Source organism: Episyrphus balteatus, chromosome 2, assembly GCF_945859705.1.
Source record: "Episyrphus balteatus chromosome 2, idEpiBalt1.1, whole genome shotgun sequence".
Classification (NCBI taxonomy): domain Eukaryota; kingdom Metazoa; phylum Arthropoda; class Insecta; order Diptera; family Syrphidae; genus Episyrphus; species Episyrphus balteatus.
In genome coordinates, this window is record NC_079135.1 from 49,984,919 (window position 1) to 50,009,240 (window position 24,322).

The 24,322-nt window shown below is 32.7% G+C and overlaps 6 protein-coding genes across 6 annotated transcripts; 3 read left to right on the plus strand and 3 right to left on the minus strand.

Annotated features, from left to right (window-relative positions):
- Positions 1-289: 289 nt before the first annotated feature.
- Positions 290-5,939, plus strand: LOC129908376 (bifunctional coenzyme A synthase). The gene is made up of 3 exons (XM_055984831.1): positions 290-966; positions 1,024-1,370; positions 5,180-5,939. The coding sequence occupies exons 1-3, from the start codon at positions 423-425 to the stop codon at positions 5,825-5,827; spliced, it is 1,539 nt and encodes a 512-aa protein (XP_055840806.1). The 5' UTR covers positions 290-422; the 3' UTR covers positions 5,828-5,939.
- Positions 5,832-10,048, minus strand: LOC129908377 (thioredoxin-like protein 1). The gene is made up of 5 exons (XM_055984832.1): positions 9,832-10,048; positions 9,590-9,746; positions 9,410-9,523; positions 6,219-6,502; positions 5,832-6,161 (listed from the first exon to the last, which is right to left on the minus strand). The coding sequence occupies exons 1-5, from the start codon at positions 9,924-9,926 to the stop codon at positions 5,951-5,953; spliced, it is 861 nt and encodes a 286-aa protein (XP_055840807.1). The 5' UTR covers positions 9,927-10,048; the 3' UTR covers positions 5,832-5,950.
- Positions 10,049-10,995: 947 nt separating this feature from the next.
- LOC129908379 (U6 snRNA-associated Sm-like protein LSm8) lies at positions 10,996-11,424 on the plus strand. The gene has a single exon (XM_055984834.1). It carries the CDS (start codon positions 11,089-11,091, stop codon positions 11,377-11,379), a length of 291 nt encoding a protein of 96 aa, XP_055840809.1. The 5' UTR covers positions 10,996-11,088; the 3' UTR covers positions 11,380-11,424.
- LOC129908378 (DNA polymerase delta subunit 2) lies at positions 11,417-12,838 on the minus strand. The gene has a single exon (XM_055984833.1). It carries the CDS (start codon positions 12,734-12,736, stop codon positions 11,447-11,449), a length of 1,290 nt encoding a protein of 429 aa, XP_055840808.1. The 5' UTR covers positions 12,737-12,838; the 3' UTR covers positions 11,417-11,446.
- Positions 12,839-14,446: 1,608 nt separating this feature from the next.
- On the minus strand, positions 14,447-15,567 carry LOC129908380 (NADH dehydrogenase [ubiquinone] iron-sulfur protein 3, mitochondrial). Its single transcript, XM_055984835.1, has 4 exons — positions 15,419-15,567; positions 15,288-15,359; positions 14,731-15,224; positions 14,447-14,663 (listed from the first exon to the last, which is right to left on the minus strand). Exons 1-4 carry the CDS (start codon positions 15,477-15,479, stop codon positions 14,502-14,504), a joined length of 789 nt encoding a protein of 262 aa, XP_055840810.1. The 5' UTR covers positions 15,480-15,567; the 3' UTR covers positions 14,447-14,501.
- Positions 15,568-17,000: 1,433 nt separating this feature from the next.
- On the plus strand, positions 17,001-23,065 carry LOC129908381 (uncharacterized). Its single transcript, XM_055984836.1, has 2 exons — positions 17,001-17,770; positions 21,881-23,065. The coding sequence occupies exons 1-2, from the start codon at positions 17,312-17,314 to the stop codon at positions 22,805-22,807; spliced, it is 1,386 nt and encodes a 461-aa protein (XP_055840811.1). The 5' UTR covers positions 17,001-17,311; the 3' UTR covers positions 22,808-23,065.
- Positions 23,066-24,322: the final 1,257 nt, after the last annotated feature.

Genomic DNA, 24,322 nt, shown 5'->3' on the forward strand with positions numbered 1-24,322 from the left:
AATTTCCTCAAATTTCCGGTAAGAAAATGACGTTGCCTAAATATCTAGTCCCTAATATTTCCTGAACGTGCCCAATCTCTTGAGTCTCCTTTTTTTGTCAGTTGATTTTCAAAAGAAAAATCTAAGAAAAACCTCGGGTGTCACTGTGTAAAACAAATAACAGCAGCTGGCATAGCACCCATTGCGTTTGAACCCTAATGCTCAGTCCATCAACTTGACATTCAACAAACTCCTTGAACACCCCCACTGCACTGATAACGAAATGTCAAAACGAAGTGGAGCTAAAAAAAAAGAATTTTACTTCAAGTGCATCACATCATCATCCCATCCAAAAAACCAACCAAATACTTAATTACGAGTAAAGTCCAAATTTTTGCTTACTAATGTTGTGATATTTCATTTTTAAAGATTTTAATGACAAAATGACGTCCACTGGACTGCTCATTGTTTCCAATGTCAAACGCATTCAAAAGTCATTGAACTCAATACAAAAATACGTTAACAACTTGTACATTCACCTCAACATCCCAACAACCAAAATAAAACCCATTCCATCATGGACCAAAATTATTTCTCGCATCTATTCCGAAGGTCTAACTGGTACACCACAAATTGATTTGAAAATTCTAATAACTCCTCTTAAAACGCAATTGCGTGGTGGTAATGACACCCAACCAAAACCAAAAATTGACATGGTTTTCTCTGATGGAAAGTTTCCACAAATTTGCGATTCGGTTAGGGCTAATTTTAATATTCCCAATGAAACGATATACCTGACCGATGAAACAACATCAAATGTTGATGAGCAACAAAATCACGATCAGGAGACAAAAACCTATGACACTGTCGTTTTGGGAGGAACCTTCGATCGTATACATGTTGGTCATAAAATATTCTTAACGGCAGCGGTGTTGAGAACATGCAAGAGGTTGGTAGTCGGTGTAACTGATCAGAATATGCTCAAGAGTAAGTAGCTTTTAAAACACTTGCAAATTTATATCTTAATTACTTTGAAATTGTTAGCAAAAAGACTTCCTGAGCTAATCCTCCCAGTTGAACAGAGAATTGAGGATTTGAAGAAATTTCTACTGGACATTGATTCGACATTGCAATATGATGTCGTTCCAATATCCGATCCATTTGGACCAACACAATCGGATCCTGATATGGATATGATTGTTGTTAGTGCAGAAACACTTCGCGGTGGACATAAAGTCAATGAATTGAGAGCCGCAAAAGGTCTGAAGCAGTTGGATATATTTTGCATTGAAATGGTGGAGGATTTCAGCGATGACGGAGTAAAAGAGTTAAAAGTCAGTTCGAGTAATACGAGGATAGATCTTTTGGGAACTAGAATCAGGCCGAAAGAGGTAAGATGAGGGTAAAGTTCGAGTCAATTCAATTTGGGACTTATCGTAGCTAACTCAATTTGAACTCACCTTAATTCTTGATAGTCCTACACAAGACTCATCGGCTCAAGACGAATTTATCTGAGTTAAGGTTAGAGGTGGGTTAGCTGAGATAAGATACACTTCCAGTCAATAGAATAGGTTCGATAAAGTATTGAATTTTTCACCTACAAAAACCGATAAAAAACTTTTTCGTTTCACTTGAACTTTAAAATTGAATTATATTCAATCGCTCCACTTAAAATAAAAATAATTTTTATTATTTTTTCTTCGTTATTATTCTAGGATAATCTTTTTTCTATGTATTTATAAACAAAAAGCTGGTTTAAAACTATTAAAAAACACATTAAAACAATTTATTGCACTGCTCCCATAAAAAACCTTTTCTGATGAGTCGATGGAAAACTATTAGGTTTTTAGTTTACTTTTTGCAGACTTCTATTATTGTATTTTTTGATTATTTTTTTATTAAATAAAAGATAAAGAATTTTCTTATACTCATATATTATATGTTATATTCATATATTATATGTTATATTCTTTATATTCTTTATCTTTTATTTAATTTAAAGACTCATATAGTTTCCAAAAAAAGTAATTTTTTACTTATTCAAATTTATTTTTTTATTTTAAAAATACACTGGTCGGCAAAAAAAAATAGAGCTTGAATGAATCCGAACTATTCTACAAATTTTTGTGTGCTAAATTTCCTTGGTACGTCACGTTTTCAAAATATTTGAATATGAACAGACCAAAAACTTGTTTTTTTCTTTGGTACTTTTGGCGTCGAATTACATCACCCTTAATTCTTTTTTTTTGCAAAACTTATTATGCAATCTCGAAAAGCCATATTTTATCGTCTTAGGTCCATTTGCTGAAACGAAATTTGGATATACAGGGTGTCCCAAAAGACAACGTCGAAACGAAAACGGTAGATAGGGTAGGTGATGACAGTTATAAGAAAAATAATAAAAAAAATCTCAGCCATATATTTTGTAAGGGCATTCGAAAAAATGGTCTCCCTGTGACGGTTTTTCATATGCCGTGACTACAAATTAGAGTTGGGCACTTTAGTTCATTTGAGTGATCGATCATTTTAGTTCAAATCAGGCTACTGAACTAGTTCTGAACTAGTTCATTTTAGTTCAATTTATTTTAATCACTCCGATTTTGTTAGAATTAAAAAATAAAATTAGTTTGTACAAACTTTCCAAATTTATGTGAAATTGACGCATTCTACATAATAAAACAAATAATACAACCTTAGAATAACAGATATGTACATATTTTTTTTCTATAAAAATTCTTAATTTCGTTCATATACTTGTCGAGCTTTCTGCTTCCTGACGAAAGTCTAGAAGAAGTTCGTTTTGCTTTCATTATATCGAAATCATAGTAGTGCAAGGACCAAGATGATACTTTTTTTTGTTCTTGCTCAAAAATAAGAAAAAGTGATGCTTGAAGAAGAACCGTTGATACTGGCACAAGCGACCTTTTGTTTTACATCTAAATCTTGAGGAAGAACTGATTTCGCTCAACAAAGAACTGGATGCAATTTCATATGCACTTTGGTTTCTGCACCCCTTCTTTAAACGTCTGTCGGGTTAAAAGGGCGCTGTCGTCGTAAAAGACAAGGAGACAAGGAAAAATTCTCTATACAGATGGGACTTCCTTTCACCCAAAAAATATATAAAAAGATGATAATGTAGGTGAGCGCAAGCTGTTGCTGTTTAGTTTGTTGAAAGAAATCTTTTTCGCTATTCGCGAACTAAATTGAACTAAGTAAGTGAACTAAGTTCACTAGTTCACCAAGATGAACTAGTTCATTGAACTAGTTCGTTCGCGAACTACACAAGCCTACTACAAATCTTAAGTTTTCTCATTTTTTTCTTTTGTTACGGAACCGTGAATAACCCTGCTACCAAATGAATTCAAACATTTTAACTCAGCTGCATCACATCATATGTATTACTTTTTTGCCCAACTTAGTACTAAAAAATTGTACATGACTCTAATTCAATGAACCGTAGGGTAAAAAAAATGCACTACCATGTTTCGGCAAGTTATCTTAAAAGTTGGTGTGTTCAATTCTCTTTTCAAAATTTTTACTTGAGTGATGACTCTGAATTCATCTCTAAGTTTCGTTTGAGCAAACGAAAATTATCTCTTTTTTTCCTTAAAGATATTTGAAATAGAAATTAATGATATTTCAAAACCTTGCAGTTTAACGTAGCTAATGGTTTTTTGCAGATTTTAAGCAGATTTGAAGTGAATTCCAGTTTTCGACTCCTGATTTGGATAAAAAAGCAAAACATTACGGAAAAATGTATGTTTTAGATCAAACAATTAACTATTCCATTCAAAATTAGTTATTGAGCTCTAATCATAACTATTTTCGCTATACTACGCTTGTGAAAATAGTTATAAGTAGAGCTCAAAAACTAGACGTGATGGAATAAATCTGTTAGCATTTTTGAATTCAGCAAACTCAAGTTAATTAAAATAACCTTACAGAGTTCTTACTCCCGACTTTTGTTTGTTTTTTTACTGATCAGTGTTATTATCCAAACTCATAGAATTCATGAATAAGTCATTCCCGATCTTTGCCAACAAGTTTAAGATCTTAAGTGTAGAAAGGTAATTATTCCAACAGTGCGATGTTTTACTCGTTTATCAACAGTAAAACTGTTCTGACGGTGTGAATGTGAATAGCTCGTTATTCTGCGGAAAAATCTACCTAAGGGGTGCAAAAAAATCACTAAACTCTGAAAAAGTCATTTCGAGAATGAATTTGCACGAATTTGCAGTGATACGTGACGACGGAAAATTAAGGCCAATCTTATCTAAATATGGAATGTCAACTATAACGATTACTTCGACCTTTTGGCTATGATATCGGTGCAAAAGCAGTTCGTCCCTTCCCAAATCAAGTTAGTAATGTCCATGAAGTAAAGCACACAAGCTGCAAATCTCGTCTTTATCTCATGTATGTTATATGAAATTCAATCTGTTTTATATTCTTTGTGATTTGTGATTTAATTGAAGATTCTGACAAGGAAAAATCGAATACCAACCAGAGGATAGTGCCTTTTAAGCTTTTTCCCCTCATATATATTATTTTTACTATATTTTTTCTTATTTATTAAAGAACTGCTTACTAGATTCTTTGATTTTTAATTATTTCTCGATTTTACACACGCACCTTGATTTTTATTTTTCTTCAGAAGTAAGGCTAATGGAATGTCCCATTTTCCACTAAGACATGTTAAAATAAACCTCATTTTTCTCCGCAAAAAAAAAACTCGCCCACTGATCTATGTCATTTTAAACCCATACTTACTTTAAAGTGGATGAACCTATTCTATTGACCCAACAAAATAGCATTTTTAACATTCCAAAAATGGATATGCATTTACCGTTATTTTCATGGTCAGGAGTGTTTAAACTGCACCAACATTAGCAGTGCCCTTGAGGTGATAATTGTCCGTCAAAAATTATCTTTTTTTCTTATTCGATTTTACCTCTGGCCTGATTTAAATATGTTTTTGTCTGCAGGGGAATTTAAGTTTCGGGGGCAAGATTCCCTCCAATTCGACAAATATGCTATGCTAACAGGCCGCGTCCCTGTAACTTAGCACTCCTTCCTTCCTTATCCAAACGCTTCCTTTAAGCCAAACACTTCCCATAGCGAAAACGGCATTGCTCTCTTTAAAAAAAAAATATATTCCTTTCTGTCCTTTTAACAACAAAAAAATTCTTTTTAATTTCAGCCACGATCAAATCTCCCCTCGGAGCCTTACATCATTGGTCTAACTGGTGGCATAGCTTCGGGTAAAAGCAAAATGGCTCAACGACTCCATGCACTCGGTGCTTATGTCATGGATTGCGATAAAATCGCCCATGAAATCTACGAACCAGACCAACTGTGCTATCAGAAAATAGTTGAGCATTTCGGTGAGGGAATTGTCAACACCACTGACAAGACAATAGACCGCGTCAAATTGGGTTCCATTGTATTTTCCAATCCAGCCGAATTGGAAAAATTAAATTCAATTGTTTGGCCAGAACTTTTGGTCGAAGTTAAACGCCGCATTAAATTGGCACATGAAAGTAGCGGCACAAAGATTGTTGTCGTAGAGGCGGCAATTCTCTTAAAAGCCGGCTGGGATACAGAATGTCATGAAGTATGGTCAATGCTAGTTTCACCAGATGAAGCCATCCGACGCGTTGTCGAACGAAATGGATTATCGGAAGAAGAAGCACGCAAACGTATAGCAAATCAAATTGACAACCAAATCGTAGTTGAAAAATCCAATGTAGTCTTTTCATCTGAATGGAGTCCCGACTACACCCAGAAACAAGCAGAAAAAGCATGGACAATGATAACAACTGAATTGAAGCAAAAGACAAAGGAGTAACTAATTTTGATTTGTCAATTAGTTTAGTTTTCATTTGTTTTTGTTTTTTTTTTTTATAAAAAGAAAGTGGAACAATACAAATAAATAATTGGGGTATAACCCGGGGCAATTATAGAGCTGGTTTTAATGACTTTCACCCTTTTTGCCAATCACGCGCTTAAAGTCGCTCATCTTTGTAGTCATTAGAGGTGATCCAATAAAACCGAGATTATCGATTTGAGTTACCTCTCCACCAGATTGATTATTGCGAACATAAATTTGAATGTTCTGTACATTTTGGAACTTAACATAACGAAGATTAACTGGGTTTCCTTCCAGATCCTTGGGACTCAATCTAAGGAGAAGATTAATATTTAGATATGGTAACAAATTTGTACATCAAGTTTCTTACGTTAAGTCTTGAACCGATGAACAAGACTCAGCCATATCAAAGTCTACAGTTCGAGGTTGGTTGATAAAGAGTTTAATCTCCTTAGGTCCCAATTGAGGTGGGGCTTTGAACTTCAAGGAATGAATCTTAACAACCTGATTAAATGTCACCGATAGAATTAACTGCTCATCGCAATCCGATTGCAGATATCCACCGTTTGGCTCGAAGCAATGCAACATTGGATGGTCATCGGATTCGTTGAGGCACTCGCATTGTTGCTTCGATATAAAAGTATTGAGTTCCATCTAAATAGCGAAAATTTCATATAAATTCACAAATGTTATGAGACAATTAAATAGTAGAGTGACTAAAACAAATTATTAAGGAACCCGGCCGAACAGCTCTGATTTTAACGATCTTTTTTTCAAACGTCCGTAATTAAAAATACTTTAAAGTCTTTAGATTAAAAATTGCCGATGTTGCCGTATTGTTTTTTAAAATTAAAATTAAATTTTTTTTTAACAAAACCATTTTTTGCTCAAATTGCATAAAATAAATGATACCAAAATATTCTCTAGGTAATTTAAGGACAATCTTCCATCGTTTAATCGATAAATGCAATTCTCTCACAAACTGACTTCAAACACAAAAAAAAATATATTTTCCAATACAACGGCAACACCTACAATATTTACATACGCGTTTTTAAAAAGCCAATCTGTAAAATTTAAATCCACTAAATTTAATCAAGAGTTTTTTAAAGAATGGTCCTCAACTAACAATTTTGCAAAAAAAACGTTATTTAAAAATTTTAAACGACTTTTTTTAAAAACTTTTTCGTAGTAAAATATGAATTTATTTTAAAAAAATTTTGGCCATAATTATTATCAGATGAATTCCGAAGAGGTAATATTTTTACAGTTTTGAAAGAAAAAATTAAAAATTACTTCAATTTCATTGGATTTTTTTTTGATAAAAACTGAATTTTTGCATTGAAATAATTGATTTTCTCAAAGACTTTGGCATATAAAAACTTTAAACTTTTGCTATTTAACTTCAACAATAAGGACTTTTGAATGAAGAAAAAATAACTTTATATTTAAATGTTGAACTTAGAAAAAAAATAAGTTAATTTTTTTTTTTTCAAACCTTTAATAAAAAAAGATCGAAAATGAAATACTTTTTAATTTTTTTCATAAACTGTAATACATATTGACATTTCCTTTAATATTTTCAAATTATAATAAGTGTGTGTGGCCAAAAAAAAATTGAAAAAAAAAAAAGTTTTAAAAAGGACATGTTAAAATTTTTTCAATAATTTTTTGTTTCAAAAATCTGAGTTTAATTACCATTTTCTCAAAAACCCTTTCGTTAATTTACTTAATTTTAGTTTTACAAATATGAATAAGCTTCTAGCTTTTAGAAAACGTACAGCCATGGACAGAGAAATAGCACACTATTGAGAAAAATCATGCGAATCGAATTTTAGATATTAAGGCCGTGTGTGAATTGCGTTAAATAGTTAACCCCGTGTAAAATTTTTGACGCTATTGAGGCGAATAAAAAAATTTCAGCTGTATGGCTTATTGTTTAATATTTTTCTCCGCCTCTTTTCTACCATGAAACTCTTTTTTAATAAAAAAAAAACAAAACAAAACCATCTGCAAAAAAAACTTAACCTAAATTAGCCAGGTCCCAGAGCCCATTCAATTTTTAACAGCTGAAAATTTTTTATTCACCTCAATAGTGTCAAAAATTTTACACGGGCTTAACTATTTAACGCAATTCACACACGGCCTAAGAATGCTTTTTCTATTTTTTTTTTTTCTATTTACGAAATAAAGTGAAGGAGACAAAAATATCTTAAAAGTACCGTTATTTTCTATATTTATTTGCACTAGCAATATATTGCTTTTCCTGTCTCCTTCGCTAGTGGACACAGAAATAGCACACATTTGTTTAACCGTTAAATTTGTATTCCTCGTTCAAAAGATAGAAAACGAAAATGCAATTATTTTATTGCTACTATTTAATTTACAAGTATTTTTGAAAAAAAAATTGTCAGAAAAAATCATTAAACTGCGAAAAAAGGGAAAATTAAAAACATGCAGTTTTGAATGAGTCTTTTGGAGTTCTGAAATAAAGGTTAACCGCATTGGAACCGATGACAAAACATTTGTCCATCGCCCTAAATGTAAAAAGGACAAGCCAAGGTATTTTCTCGAGACGATGAAACTAGGAGGATAGGCTTTGATGGTCTGGGGCACATTTTCTTGGCATGGTAAGGACCCCCTGGTTAGGTGGATGGCAGAATTGATAAATTCTTTTGTCTCAATATTACATTAGAATACCAAAAAACCCATGTTTCTCGCCAGTTAATTAGATATTCATACATGACAATGACCCAAACATGCATCAAAAATAGTACAAGATAGGTTTTCGGACGAAAAAATCGATTTTTGCACCTAGCCATCTCAAATTCACGATCTTAACTTCATAGAAAATTTATAAATTGATGTCAAGGTTAAGCTTGGAGAAATAAAATTCGAAAACTCGAACGATTTTTGGGCCAGAATCAAAGAATCGTGGTACCGTACTCCACAAAGTGGATACCAGACGTTAGTCGAAAGTTTACCAAAGAGGTGCCAAGGAACTTTGAAAAACCGTGATCAACTAACAAGTTACTTACTTGGTAGAATGAATTTTTTGGAAATTGTAAGAATTTTTGCTGGGAAATGATTATTTTTATGATTTTCGGAATCTATGCTATTTCCTTGTCCACAAGAAAAAGGGTATTTTCTACAAATCATAATTTTTAAAAATTGAATTGAAATTAGGTAAATAATTTATAATTATTAATTTTATGAATCCCTATAAGCTAATGCATGCCCGATATAAAAAGTGTAATATATATGTAAGTTAAAAGGTCCCAAATAAATCCAATTTTTGTAAGAAAAATCAAAAGTGTGCTATTTCTATGTCCATAGCTGTATATTTAAATATTGTAGGTGTTGCCGTTGTGTTCAAATATTTTTTTTGTCTTTGAAGTCAATTTGTGAGAAAATTGCCTTTGCCTAGACAATTTTTTGGCATTAGTAAATTTATGAAATTTAACCAAAATTCTTGAAAAAAAATAATATCAGAGCTGTTCGGACGGGTTCCCTAATATTGCCATTTTTTAACTTTAGTTACTCCACTAAAAGTAATCTTACCAAACCCTGTCCATAATCTTCTCCAGCATCATCGCCGCTTCCTGAACCAATGTGCTGTTGGATTTTGGCCTCTAAGCCATTAATATCGGCTCCTTGCATTCTATCAATCTTTGTCTGCAAATTCCCAATTAGAATTCAAATATTGACCCACATTTTGTTGACTCATAAACAAAAACTTACTCGATTTCTGTAGAAAATAAATGTTGGCATGGCAGAAACTCCCTGGGCGGCAGCAGTATCTTGGCACTTGTCTACATCGACCTTTAGAAATATTGCTTTGGGATATTTTGTGGGCAATTGTTCGAATAATGGAGCAATTGTTTGACATGGTCCACACCTAAATTAGCAATCATAATTTAGAAGAATTATATTTTTTTCATTTTTGATGATGAGTCTTTTGTTTCTTTTTCTTTCTTTCTTACCAACTTGCAGTAAAATCAACTACAACCAAACGAATTCCAGCAGCAGCTAGCTCAGCTTGGAAATGAGTTTCATCGTTTATAACTCGAACAGCCATATTTTTTTCTTAAATAAATTATTTCGTTATTTTTAAGAAAAATTTTTCTTGGAGAAAATGCTTAATTGGAATTTTTATTTTTTTAGCAGGAAAAAAAAGCCAGCAGACACCGACAAATTCAGATTTTGACAGTTGTGTAGAATGAATTTAAAATGAAGACGATGACTGGCAACCGTACGTGTTTTCCAGTATTGGAATGAGAATGAATATTTCCAAGTCGGTAATGTAGTTAGAAAATAAAGGGTGATGCAAAATTTTAGATGTAGATTTAGATTTTTTAGGCGTTTTTTCTCTTTTAGTTCAGAACAGAGTCTGAACTGTCAAAAAAAAAATTGTACCTCTGAACATTCTGAACTTCAAATTTTGATTTCTTTTTTTGTTCTGAACGTGTCCTGAGCTTGTTCAGAGCGTGATCGATGGACTCAAAATAAAATAACTGAGCAGTCCGAGTTGAATTCTGAACACAAGTGAAATTGAAAACAAATCTCAAGCAATTAAAATAATGGCGCAAGTGCAGTAGAAGGTCAATTTTAAATCGAAGGTTTGTTCCGCTTTTTCACTTTTTATGTCACTGTAGTTATGGCTTTATAGTCTGTTTTCACTAGAGCCCTAATGAGATAATTTAGCAAATTATCTCATTTCGAATATGGAATTATATTTTTTCTTTAAGATTTGGCATTCGAAAATTTGTGAAATTATATCACTTTAAAGACTTTAGTGAAAATGTTACAATAATTGTGCTTTCAAGAAAAAAAAATATTTTAATTTTTGTACTTTTGCAAAAAGTGCCAAACGTAGTTTTTTTTTATAATTTAAAACTCGCACAAAAATGGAAACTCAGAGTTTCTAGTAAATTACAAGCGATTTTCAATGGAACATAATAAATTCGGGTCTATTACTAAAGGCAAATGAGAACTCAACCTCCTCCAATAGAACGCTGCTTATAAACTCTTTGGCACCTCTAAAAGGGAACATGGCTGATAACGTAGTTTGCACTTAAAAATTTAAAACAAACTAACCTTATTTCCAATAAGTTTTTTCTGCCTCCATACTTCCAGCGTCAATTTCATTCCAATTGTCAACAAATGCGGTGCCAGAAAATAATTTAATTTTTTTTTTAACTCCAAACAGTTCAGTAAACGTTTTTCAAAACAAAAACATAATGGCATCCGGCTTAGAAGCTTATGTTAACCACACAGTATCGATAATAACTGCCGACGGAAGAAACTTCATTGGAACTCTCAAAGGCTTTGATCAAACAATCAATATAATCCTAGATGATTCCCACGAACGTGTCTTCTCCACAACAGCCGGCATCGAACAAATCGTGCTGGGCCTGCATATCATTCGAGGTGATAACATTGCAGTGATTGGACAAATAGATGAAGCCATTGATTCAAGACTAGATTTTAGTACAATTAGAGGAGAACCACTTGGTCCAGTTATACATTAGAATTTTCTATTTAGATAAAAAAAAAATAAAATCTATCTTCAATAAAAAACAAACAAAAATCTTTTTTTTATTCAACAACTTTAAATGAAACACTTCTACAATTTAGAGAATCCAAGTCAACAACAGCAATACTTTGAGTTTTTGAAAATTCCGGAACACAGACTATTCGAGTCTTCTGTCCATCGCTGCCATTGTGTATTTCAGTTTTAAATTCATCACAATTACCGACAAAATACACCGACGGACATTCTTTCATTATAAATGGATCGCTTTCCACATAAGGATAGCATGCTAGGGTATCTGGCGACGTCGGAGAGATATGACCCCACTGCAAAGTCGAACGCAAGGCTTCCAACGGGTCCTCCAAGTTCGTGTTGCGTAGCAAATCTCTAACATTCTGTCCTGAAGTACCAACTACCAATCGATTCCCAATTTCACAGGCATATGGATTAGAGACGCTGTGAAACGAGGAATTCCTTGAAGCTTGTGGAAACATGCATCGGTGGAATGGTTGTTGGGGTAGCATAAATGTCGCCGGATCAAATTCACCGGGCATCAAATCGATGTAAATCGATTGTGACCAACTGGCAAAGTATTTGTCCAAGTTTTTCACAGCCAGAACAGTGTCATTCGATTCGCTAGATTTCATTTGCAAGCCAAATTGTTTCCTTTCTGCACAAGAACGCACAGAGTTACCGGCTATTATTAGACGTGTGCAGTTCTTCACACTTGGATCGATGTTGCCACTTAGCCAATGTTGGAACATATTTAGCGATTCACTGAATTCATGACAGTGAATCTGATTTAAACCTGATATAAGAATAATACTTGCTGGTTTGGGGAGTGACGCCAACTCTCTTTGTGGTCCACTTTCTAGAAAAACTGTATCTTCAACGATAAACTTTCCATCGTCTTCGATTGTTCCCAAAACAGCGCACACGACTCCTGTGGCCATAAAACGCACATTGATTTGACCAAATAGACGAACTCTTTGTAGTTCATCTTCTAAAATTAGCTTATCATCAGAATCGGCGTAATGTTGTCTGGGAGGTTGTGGTGCCAATTGATTCTCTTCAGAAATTTCTCTCAAAATACTTGGCTTAAAAGCTTGATGTTTGAATAATGTGCCAATGAGAATGCACTTTTCGGTAACATCCTCGCGAAGTTCACAAAGTTTTTTAATGGGAAACTCTGTTCCCCATTTTGCAAGTACTTTGGGAGTTAAAAGTTTTGTGCATTCGCTAAGCCGGTGAGCGTATAAATGGGAGAATTGCATTTGGTAGTTTTGTGTAGTTATTAGAAATTTATCAGATAGGTTTTTGTATGAGATTTCAAGTCTGTTGATTTTTGAAGACATTTTAGTTTTTTTTTGTTAATAAATAGTTTTTGGGGGATTAGAAATATGGACGAATAATAACAAAATTTGAATTCCCGCAAAAAATTTTACATCAAATTTGAGTTTTTTGGCGTGTGCAGAGGTTTGTTCGATTTAAAAATGAAGTGCGACTGTAAGTAGGCATGTTCATTGTTCATGTCATTTTCCAAAATTATGGGAGTGAATCACTCCTTTTTCGTGCAATTTTGGAATTTGTTCACGAAGAATTTGACAAGTGGAGTGATTTGACGTTTGCTTTGCATGTGTTTGTAATACGAAATAATGAATAAAATAATAACACAATCTTTTAAATTCACTTTTAGTGATTTTTTACAATACTTAATTGATTTTTTTTTTGTAAATAAATATAATTTCCTTCACAAAAAAAAGTTCAAACAACCACCCAACAATTTGACAAGCAGTCCATGAAGTCAAATGTAGAAGTATTGGTAATCACTCCGTCACTCCTTCCAAATTTTGGGAGTGAAGAATTCACTCCAAAAATTCACTCCTTTTTCAATTTTGGAATTTGAAATCACTCCTTTTGGAGTGATTATATAGCTAGAAGTGTCACTCGTTGAATTTTGGAAAACGACATCAGAAAAACTTATAGGATTTTTCCCGTTCTATCTCATTCGACGACCTTTCGCTTTAAAATGACCAAATTAAAACAAGAGCAAAAATCGTCAATGGAAAGCTCAGTCCATAATTTCAAATTAATGCATTTCTATACGATTTTACATTCGAAATGAGATAATTTGCGAAATTATTTCTCTAATAGCCTATTATAACTACAGCCCAAATGAGATGATTTCGCAAATTAGGTCAGTTTAGATTACAAATTCAATTTTTTTTCTATGGAATTTGACATTCGAAATGAAATAATTTGGGTAATTATCTCATTTCGGCTCTAGTGAAAACAGGCAAATTACCTGAAAAAAAGTTGAAAATACAAGGAGAAGTCCGAACGTGAACAACTTTACGCCCGGAACTCACAATAATGAAAAGTGAAATTCAATTTTTCCGGGTGGAATCTTGTTCACGTGAAACTCACAATAGGGCTGATTGGTTTTAAATGAGCAGTCATTATTATTTTTTTTTTTGAGCGGATGGTATGAGGAGTATGTCTGCATATAATAAAAAAACCACTCCCGCATACTCTTCGGTGTGGTCAAGCTTTTATTTGGGTATTCATGGAACCGCGGAAATGTTACCACATAGCAAAATGGCTAAAAATAATGGCACCTCTTCAAAATAGATTGAACAGAGATTAGTGTGCCACCTTTGTCTTTCTAAAAAAGTAAGTTTAAAAATAGTGGCGCCTAGGACCGTACATACCATACAAATGGATTACATTGTTGCCAATTCGCACAATTACTGGGGACCTCGTACTTTAAAGGGTCTCTGAAAAAGTATTCTTAAATAAATTTCAAAAATTTTTTTTTTAAAGTGACTAAAACTAAAGACGGACTTAGATTCTTCTACACATTCAATTTAATTTTTTGAATAGAATTACGATTCATAATAATTCTATTCGTATCAAAGATTTGTAACGAGTCCCGACAAAAGCCATCACTTATTCGTAGTGGATAAATTTAAATCTCCACAAATTTCAGAAAACGGATACCTATTTGATGCAAAAATAATGCTTTTTGCATACTATCCACCTCCCACCCAATGTAATAGACTATATACATTTTATATTTAGTTATTTATTTGAAATATTTAACAGACAATTGGATTGATTCTACTTCTTTTGGTCTTTGGTATCGACCGTCACTGCTGGTGGATTAGCATTACGGAAATTTGGAAACTGTTCCCAAGGTGCAGACAAATCAAATTTACGGAATTCCTGTGCTAATTCCAATGGTTCGCAAACCACACGTTTTTTCTCATCATCATATCGGAGCTAAATTAAGAAAACAATTAAATTGTAAGTCCCACAGCAAGAGTTAAAAAAGAAAAATCATTTTTACCTCAACATAACCCGACAATGGGAAGTCACGACGTTGTGGATGACCCTCAAACCCGTAATCGGTCAAAATTCTACGCAAATCAGGATGATTAGCGAAGAACACACCGTACATATCCCAGATCTCACGCTCATACCAATTGGCTGCTTTAAATACCTCATTGCACGAATCTAATGGTGTCAGTTCATCGGTGTAGGTCTTGACACGAATTCTCGAATTGTAACGCAACGACAGAATATTGTAAATAACTTCGAAGCGGTATTTGCGACTTGGCACGTCCATGCCACCAATGTCAACCAAATTGGCAAACTGAGCCTGATGATGGTCCTTAAGGAATTGTAATACAGGCACAACTCCTTCGGGACAGATAAGAACTTCGAGTTCATCGCCAGCGGTTAATTGAACCTTTTGCACATACTTTGGCATGCATTCGGCAACGTACCGTCCAAAGTCGGTCAAATGAGAACGAGCCGTCTCATTTGCTTTACGGACAGTTGCTAGAAGATTAAAGAACTTATGTATTTGATTGATAATTTAATTTGTAAAAAAAAATGTGTTACGTCGTTCATCGGGTTTTCCTGTGGTAGTGCTTGCAAATCTCACAAGAGCTAGGCGACTGGCTGGTGATGATGCTAAATAATAGATGGTGTTAAAATGGTTTCGATTTGTTTGAGTTTTGTTAAAAAGATACCATTTTTAGCTACCAGATTGGTAGCTAATTTATTTCCTAGATTCCTTAGCAATGATGCCATTTAATTATTTTGCAAAAGGCAATCGAAATTGTGCAGGAATCTTTTTAATTTTTTCGAATGATTTTTTTTTGACAGATTTATGTAATGAATTTAATACAGCGGCTGGTTATTTTGACAAGGAAGATTTGAAACGTGGAATGAAATGAGAATATGGAACAATGAAAATGGGTGCGTTCACTCTAAAAAGCTGGCTGAGAAACGACGAATTTAAGCTGCTCACACATCCGAATGTTGACATTCTAGTTAGAATGTCAGCTATTACACGAAGCCTCTTTTTTCGAATTTTCTTTTGATAATCATTTTGTGAGGCGCGTACTATTAAGGCTTAACTACATTGGCTCAAAAAGTGAAAAAGTACAAAAGTGAAAATTTTCAAACGCATTTTTGTTTAGTTTTTTGGGATGAAAAATTAAAACAAATGATACAAAAAGCTTATTTTTTGGTCTAAAAAACAATTTGTATACTCTTTATCACAAAACAATTGCGATAGCCAGTAAAAAAATCTTCTCACTTTTGTACTTTTTGAAAAAGTGGTGTATGTAGTTAAGCCTTTACACGATGCCTCTTGAGTCAAAGACTCAAATTTGACATTTCTTTTTTGATTTAAGTATTGTTGTTGTTGTATTCCACCAAGAAGCAAAAAGAAATGAAAGGGAATGTTGAAAAAGGAAAGACTGGAAAAAGAAACGTCAAAAAAGAGTCTCAGAAATTTGAAATTGAAATTTTTTGTGAAAAAGAGTATACGAATTGTTTTTTAGACCAAAAAATAAGCTTTCTGCATCATTTGTTTTAATTTTACAATCCGAAAAACTATTCAAAAATGCGTTTGAAAATTTTCACTTTTGTACTTTTTCACTTTTTGAGCTAGCATTGTTCCTTTGGAGGTGGTAGTTTATTACTAGTTGATGTTTTTGTGAATCTATTACTATCATTTACTCACGTTCTTCTTCCCGAGTAGATACGATTTGAATTTAATTCGTTGAAAGTGCGTTCCATTGAAAATCGCTAATAAGCTACTAGTAGTACTTTGCCACCTCCCAAAGGAACAGGGCTAATGTAGTTAAGGCTTTTAGGTCATTGTAGTAAAGGATTAATTGGATAGTTTTTACCGACTGAAAAATTTTAAACAATCATGCAAAAATCTTAAATTCTGTCTTCAAAAACATTTTTTGCTAATTTATTTGCTTTTTTTGAAAATAGGGGACGAATAACGGCGTACGATTACAAAAACACACGTTAATGTATTGTCGCTATTTATGTCTCTTTCATTATTACTGACAAAATAGAGACAGCAACAATCAAAACAAACGTAAACGTATGCCATAATTTGAACCCAGACTATAAAATCTCTTGATTTAAATTTCTTTACAAAGAAAATTTTTATAAAACAAAATTCATGAAGTGCGTACTAGGTTTAACTTCTTGAACGCAAATATTTTTCTTCCACTTCAACTGAAAAGCCGCTGTATTGTTATAATATGATGGAATGCTTTCATTCATAGTCCATTCAGTGAATTTCCAACGAAACGAATCGAGAACGTCGCATTTCGTCTTTGTGTCGTCGTCCATTTCCCAAAAAATATTTTTTTCTTCTTGATTCAATTTACGCTTGGTTTTTTTGGATTCTGGGTCTGTGGCCAAAGTGAAAACGAGAATAATTTCCTCATCGGAACGTCTCAAAATAACAAAACAAAATAAAAACGCGGAACATTGCTAATTCATCAAAATTCCTGTTTACATTTTTTTATCATCATATTTCTTCCGCATTTCCCTATAAGTGGAATTGAATAAAATAATTCACATCTCCAAAAAGTAGCAAAACTAAAAATAAAATGAATCATCTCAAATGGATGGGCCACACGGCAACCATCCTCGACATACAAAAGGCTCTCAAAAACGATCCAGCAACCTGTGACGTTACAATAACTTGCCGAGGCAAATCTGTGAAAGCCAATCGTTTTGTGCTATGCTCCTGCAGCGATCTATTGCGTGACATTCTAAATGATTTGCCTGTGGGACAGGAAGCCACCATAATAGTACCCGATATAAAAGGTTCACTTCTTGACAGTGTACTGAGCTTCGTTTATATGGGCGAGACGAGTTTGTCGTCGACTAATCTTTCCGACTTTCTCGAGGCTATTAATGTGCTGGGCATCAAGAGTGCCATTAGTTTTGAATGTGCAACCAGTTATTCTGCAAATAACGTGAAATCGGATATTCCCGAGATAGAAGAGGAACTTATGGAAGCTGAACCGGAGCAAGAAATAGTTGAGGATAAAGATGAAGAAGAGGTAAGTAGTTTGATTGTGTTTAGGATTCTCGTTTAAATAAATAGGAAGCTGGGTATTTTTATTTTTGTAAGAGACTAGATGGCTTGTTAAGTCCAATTTATTTATGAAATAACTAAAAGTTCTGGTTTCCACATAATGTAGATATTTCATTTTCCTTATTCTCATGTCTCATTGGTCCTTCAATTGAAGTGCCATGTTAGTCGAATTATGAGGAATGAGTCTTTTTTTAGTTCTAGTACATATCGTCGGCGTAAAGCAAAATTGTTCTAAGTCACAAAAGGCAAATTTTACAGGGGACGTTTTTTAAGTTTCAAATTGGTTTAAAGCGAAATTTTTCTGCACGTTCGCCATTCAAGTTATGTTTTTTATAAAGTTTGTTCTTTTCTCTTGAATAAACCATACAAGTTTACCTCATTAGTAGGTGCATAATATTTTTAAATATTTTTTAAAACTAAAAACCCAAAATTGGACATAGAACAATTCCTATACAAGTACGCACTTTCCTTAAATAAGTACACTTAGAACAAAATATGAGGGGCTTAGAACAATCAAGAATATTTGGGTCACATTTTAACAAGGCTACTTACCTGTGTTTATTGTTCTAAGTCCCATTAAATTACATTATCTGCTGAAAAGAAACAAAAAGTGGATTTAGAACAATTTTGATTTACGCCGATGTTTAAATTTTATAGAGCTCGGAAGAAATGGGGTGAAGGCCCAAGCATACAAACAAGCACCTCCCTAGTTTGTAGTTTTGTTTGTTTGTTGATTTTTATTTAGCAATTTGTGCAATTAAAAAGAAAATAATTACAATTTTACAAAAAATTTTAGAGTAAGTTATATTTTTTGCTCTTTTTAACATTTTTAAAAAATATTAGTGAACCTTTAATTATATATAATTTAAAATTTTTGTTTTAAATTCAAAAATAGTTTCCGAGTTTTTTTTATTGATTCTGTCTTCAGTTATGCACAATGCCTGCAATTAATGTCTTAAAACTAGTTCCAAGACTTTCGATTTTACTTCAATTACCGTATACGCTCTATTAAATCTTTCAAAACAAAACGAATGAATGTTTTCCCATAGGGAGTATTGTACCCATTTATTTCAAAACATTTGGTTCAGAGTACCCAAAAATGGGTACTTGTAAGCAAATACACCGAGCATTGTTGCCGAAACTCATGATTTATCATGATTCTCATGATTTTTTAACCCCATCTCATGAATTCATTGAAAATCTCATGATTTTTCGAATTTCTCAAAAGAATAAGAAAAACAATAATTTGTTGAAAACTTAATTTTACACAAACATTATGTAGCTATTATAATCAAACTTTCTTACTATAGTTTTAAAAGATTCAGAAAATGGCCTATCCTATGAAAGTTGGAGATATCCACTCTTAACTTAATTTGTTTTTGAAATTTTTATAAGTTTATATTAGCTGTGGTTTATTTACCTCGTAATCCGGATCAGTTCATTGTTTTTATTAGCTTTACAACAAAAGCAGGGTTTTGTTTTGTTATTGTTTCGCAAATAAATAAATGATCTGATCCGGATCACGAGGAAAATAAAACACAGCTATTGATTTTTGTAAGAGCTCCATGAAGAATAAGCAATCTCATGATTTTTTTTGGGATCTCATATTAAAAATCATGATAAGTTTTTTTTTCTTGAATTGACATAACTGTCACCGAGTGCATTGAGTACACCGATTACTCTAACTGATGTAAACAAACATAATCGTTTCATTCGGTGTAATTTTCATTCCTTATTCAAGCAACCACTCTCAGAAGAGAAATCAAATAGATAATAGAGTATTCGTCACGGCACAAAGAAATCGAATGTTGTGTGATGTTTGATTTTTCCAGAGGGAGTCTCATTTTCATTGTACCCTTTTGAGAAGTCTTTGGATGAATTGAACCACTCATTATTTTTCAGTTTTGTAGTCACTTTTTCACCAAATTTTTATCAGGCGTTTAAGTGTTCCTCAAAGAATGTCAAAGTAGAAGTTATTAGCATTCACGAAACAAAAAAAAAGTCTTTCTTGTGTAACGAATCATTTTATATATTTGGTCTCGTATATCAGATTTCCGTTTAATATTAACTTCTACTGTAATAGTTTTATAATCCGTTATCTTATCATTAGCATTAATTATGTTTTTAATTTGAGATCTAATATCTCAGTATATAACTATAAGGTCTATTAACTTCGCAGAAACTTCGGTTATTCTTGTCGTTGGTTCACAATCTAAGAAAGCAACTGATCAGTTAAAATCTCCAACATCATTTACGTATTGCGATCCTTTGTTAAAATCTCCAGCCAATAAGATGTTATTTTCGTTTTTCACAAAATAAATAGAACACTGTCCATTGTCCATTTTTTTTTCATTCATCAACACATACAATAAATTTTATAAACCATTATAGAATTTGAAAAATTTGAAATGCTTACCATTTGATACCGTATCCCTTTTTTATACATGGTGATTCAGGATGAATGTGCCAAAAAGATAGAACGTGTAGCTTGGGTCGAGACAAGAAAGAAATCGTATGGAAGGGGGAGGGGTTTATTCCCCTTTGTTTAAAAAAATGACTTTATTTGGAAAAAAAATTATTAGAATCAACGGTAACAAATACAATAACGTGCCATACCTTTTCGTAAAGCCAAAAATCTCGTGTTTTATTTCAATTGTAAATAAAGCCATTTTATGTTATAGTTTTTGAAAAATTAATTCTGAAAATCAAAATTATAACAAAAAAAAAAAAATTGAAAAAAAATCGAACTAATTTTTTTCATAATACTATATAAGGCGTGGTTTTTTCTATTACTCAGTAGCTACTCATTTTTTTATTTTATTCGAAAAACAATAAAAACAAATAATTACTTGTGTAGTTTTTATTATTGTTTTGCGAATAAAATCAAAAATGAGTAGCTACTGAGTAATAGAAAAAACATGCCCGTAATTTAGTTCTAATTTAGTTTTTAAAATTTGATGCTCAATTGTTTTTAAACAAGAACAGAAAACTGTATGCAGAAATATATTGTCGTTTTCCGAGAAATTAACAAAAAATTAAAACTACTTTTTTCTAACAAACTTCTTTATTTTTTATTTTTACGTGGCTGGACTTGTTGATTAATTAATTTATGAAACATTAACCTTTTGTCTATTATTTCTTAAGGGGTAATAACATTTTTTAAGCACGAAATCGAGTGCCATCTTCATCAGCGTATAAAACAAAGAAGAAACAGTTTTTAACTGATTGGGCTGAAATTTTGTGTGAAGCTTAGCAATGTACGTATTGAAGTACGTTTTTGGAATAAAATAATTTTTTCAAACTAATACCATTTCTTTAAAAATCAATATTTCAAAAAAATCTTACGTACTTCACTGGAGAATAGCATTGCTAAGATCACACAAAATTTCAGACCAATCGGTTAAAAACTGTAGGAGTTAGTTGGTCGCCCGATGGGAGCACAGGATTTCGCGATCATCCTGAACTACGCCACCATTTTCAAAATTTCACAACATTAAAATTTTTCACATTTGCCTATTCTGTTAACTATGGATATACTTAAAAAAACCCCAAAAGAAAATAATATTTCTCCTTTGTATTATACATTGATTAAAATGGTGAACCGATTTCGTGTCCACAAAGTGTTATTACCCCTTAAATATTCAGACATGAATGAGGATTTCTCTATTTCTTTTCTCTAAGTCTTCCATAGCATGTTTCGAAATGTCTGCGTTTTGTCGTTTTTTTTTTTTGTTAATACTCATCGGTTGGTTATTTTTCCATTTAGCACCTTGGAAAAGTGTTGTATTTGGTTTACATACCCGAAGTTCGTTGTTTAAATGATTTTAAAAATTAGAAAAATCACACAATTTATATCCTAAATTCTAATTTTGTCGATGTAATAAATAAAATGTTCTTCAAATAGTTCGACTTAATGGGATTGGGAGGATAATTTCGATGTAAAGTGAATTCGTTTCCGACATCTACTCTAATTACAAAATTACAGTCAATTGAATATCATTGTATAAAGACAAATTTCCCGCATTCTCCCTTATGTATGTATAAGAAAATAAATTAAATAACATTATCATTTTAGGACCCGCAAACATGTGCCGGTGATACAAGCGTGCGTGAGCTTGAATTTCTCGAAGTCTACAATGAACAAGACAAGATCAGCTATACCATCGAAAATATCACTCCAAACAATCCAAACGAATATATTTTAACAGAAAGCTCAGGTACATTTACTTTAACACCGAATATGAAAATCGACCCCGCCGAAGTGGGTACATTAGTTGAGAAGAACGATGAAGAAACTCAATTGATGGAACAATATGTAAATGATCCCATAGGTGACAGCAGTCATTGCTCAAGCACAGACCAAAAAGACGTCAAACCCAATAAAAAATTAAAAGATGAATTCAGTGAATTTCAAGGTCTAAGTCCGGAAGATCGTAAGGAAATATCAAGAGCTAGTTTACAAAACTTCAACGAAACCCAATCAGCAAGAGTGGAAGCATTAGAAAATGCTGTCTTGGCTGTTGTAGATGAAGGTATGAGCTTACAAAAAGCAGCAATAAAGTTTAACATATCTAAAACTGTTTTGTGGAGAAGAGTTAAAAAGCATCCGCTCTACATGAAAACCACTCGTGAGAATCCACTTATAACGGCAGCTTGTGAACGGCTCAAGAGTGGTGACTCTCTAAAAAGTATAAGCCAAGCCCTCGATATACCAATGTCAACTCTACATAGGCATAAAGTACGACTGGCTCAGGAAGGCAGGCTCCCCGACTATGTCACATTTAAGAAACGAGGTCCATTGTCAAAAGAAGTATTGAAAGCAAAACTTAACAAAGCAGTGACTGCTTGTTTGGGAAATGGAATGTCTCAAAATCATGCGGCAAATGTGTTCAATGTTCCAAAAAGTACACTTTGGAGACATTTACAGAAAAAAATCTGTCGTTCGGCTGATGATCCCAATAGTGTATGCATTAAAGAGGAAATAGTTTCGCCAGAGAATTGAACAAAATATCTATAATATTATTGATAAGTTATATTTTTTTTCAGTACAAAACTTTTGTATGGCTATTCATAGAAATGTGGATGCAATTGTTTTGATTTATTACTTGGATTAAATTTAAGAAATGAAGAGCTCCGTTTTGTAAATAATGTATGTATAAACTATAATAAAAAAATAGTGTTTGACGCTAGTAAATAATAAATGTCAAAAAGAAACTTCACTAAAACCCCAACAAAAAAAGGCAACATGTACTAAGAATAGGTAAGTTAAAAGAAACATGAAATAAAAACAAAGAATCAGAAGAAAGTAATAAAACAGGTGTTTTGTAAAAAAAAAAAAAAACTGTACAACTAATGTCGAATTGCAATGAACCAAAAATTCGATCTGTAGTCGACTTGCAGACGCTACTTTTTCCTTTAATAAATTCCAATGAAAAAAAATTCGGTACATTTTCCCGAAGAATCGATCCTATTTAGATCTCTTTCTTGAGACGGATTTACACAAATTTTCACACACACTACAATTTTTCCAAATGCAAAACGTCAAACCAAATCAATTTTTTCTTTATTTGTGAAATATAAATCTTTTTTTTAACAAAATAAACAAATTTTACTTTATTTTGTTCTTACTATGAAGTTTTGTATATTCTTTTGTTTTTCATCGGTCAAATGGACACAAATACATTCACAAAAAGTGATCGCTACCTTTTTTAATTTCCTAAACAGGCCAAAATCGAATTTTTAGTAGCGACTGCAAGTAATTGAAAGGAATTCGACATTAGAAAATATGTTGACCTTTATCAAAATTTATTTATTATTATAATTTTTGGTACTTCACACGCCAACAAACTCTATGTATATTATGTATATTTTTCATTTAGAACGGAGTCTACGACTGCTTGCTTTTTGAATAGAGTTTTTAAATAATTATCATTCTGGCACTACAAGATTAGATTAATATACATTTGTTTCGTAGTTCTTAAAGCTGTTCGAAACACCCGATTTGGAATGCCAGAAGAAAAAATTTGAATCCTTTTTATGATTCTGAAGTTTGTCAGTCAGTCCCCTAGTTCAACGCAGACCATTAGGTCAGATGTCCTAAAAAGTTAGGTGACATTTGATTCTTAGTCTTTACGATTTGAAATTTAAATTATTTGAGCGTGTGCGTACCTCTGTTATACTATGCTTCCACCTACCCTAAATCCGAGATTTAGCTAAGTAGATTTAGAATAAATCTCGAGATTTATTCTAAATCTCGGATTGAAAGTAGTTGAAAATATTAGATTTAGGGTAGGTGAACCTAAATCCGAGGTTTAGCGAGGTTTAAAATAAATCTCGAGATTTATTCTAAATCTACTTCGCTAAATCTCGGATTTAGGGTAGGTGGGAACGTAGTATTACCAATTCTGTCTTATCCGGAATCGATTTTCTCTTCTTTTCAGAATCAGTATGAACGAACAAATAAAATTTAATGTATTTCAAAAGCTTAGCATGATTTAGATGCTAAGCCGCATCACTA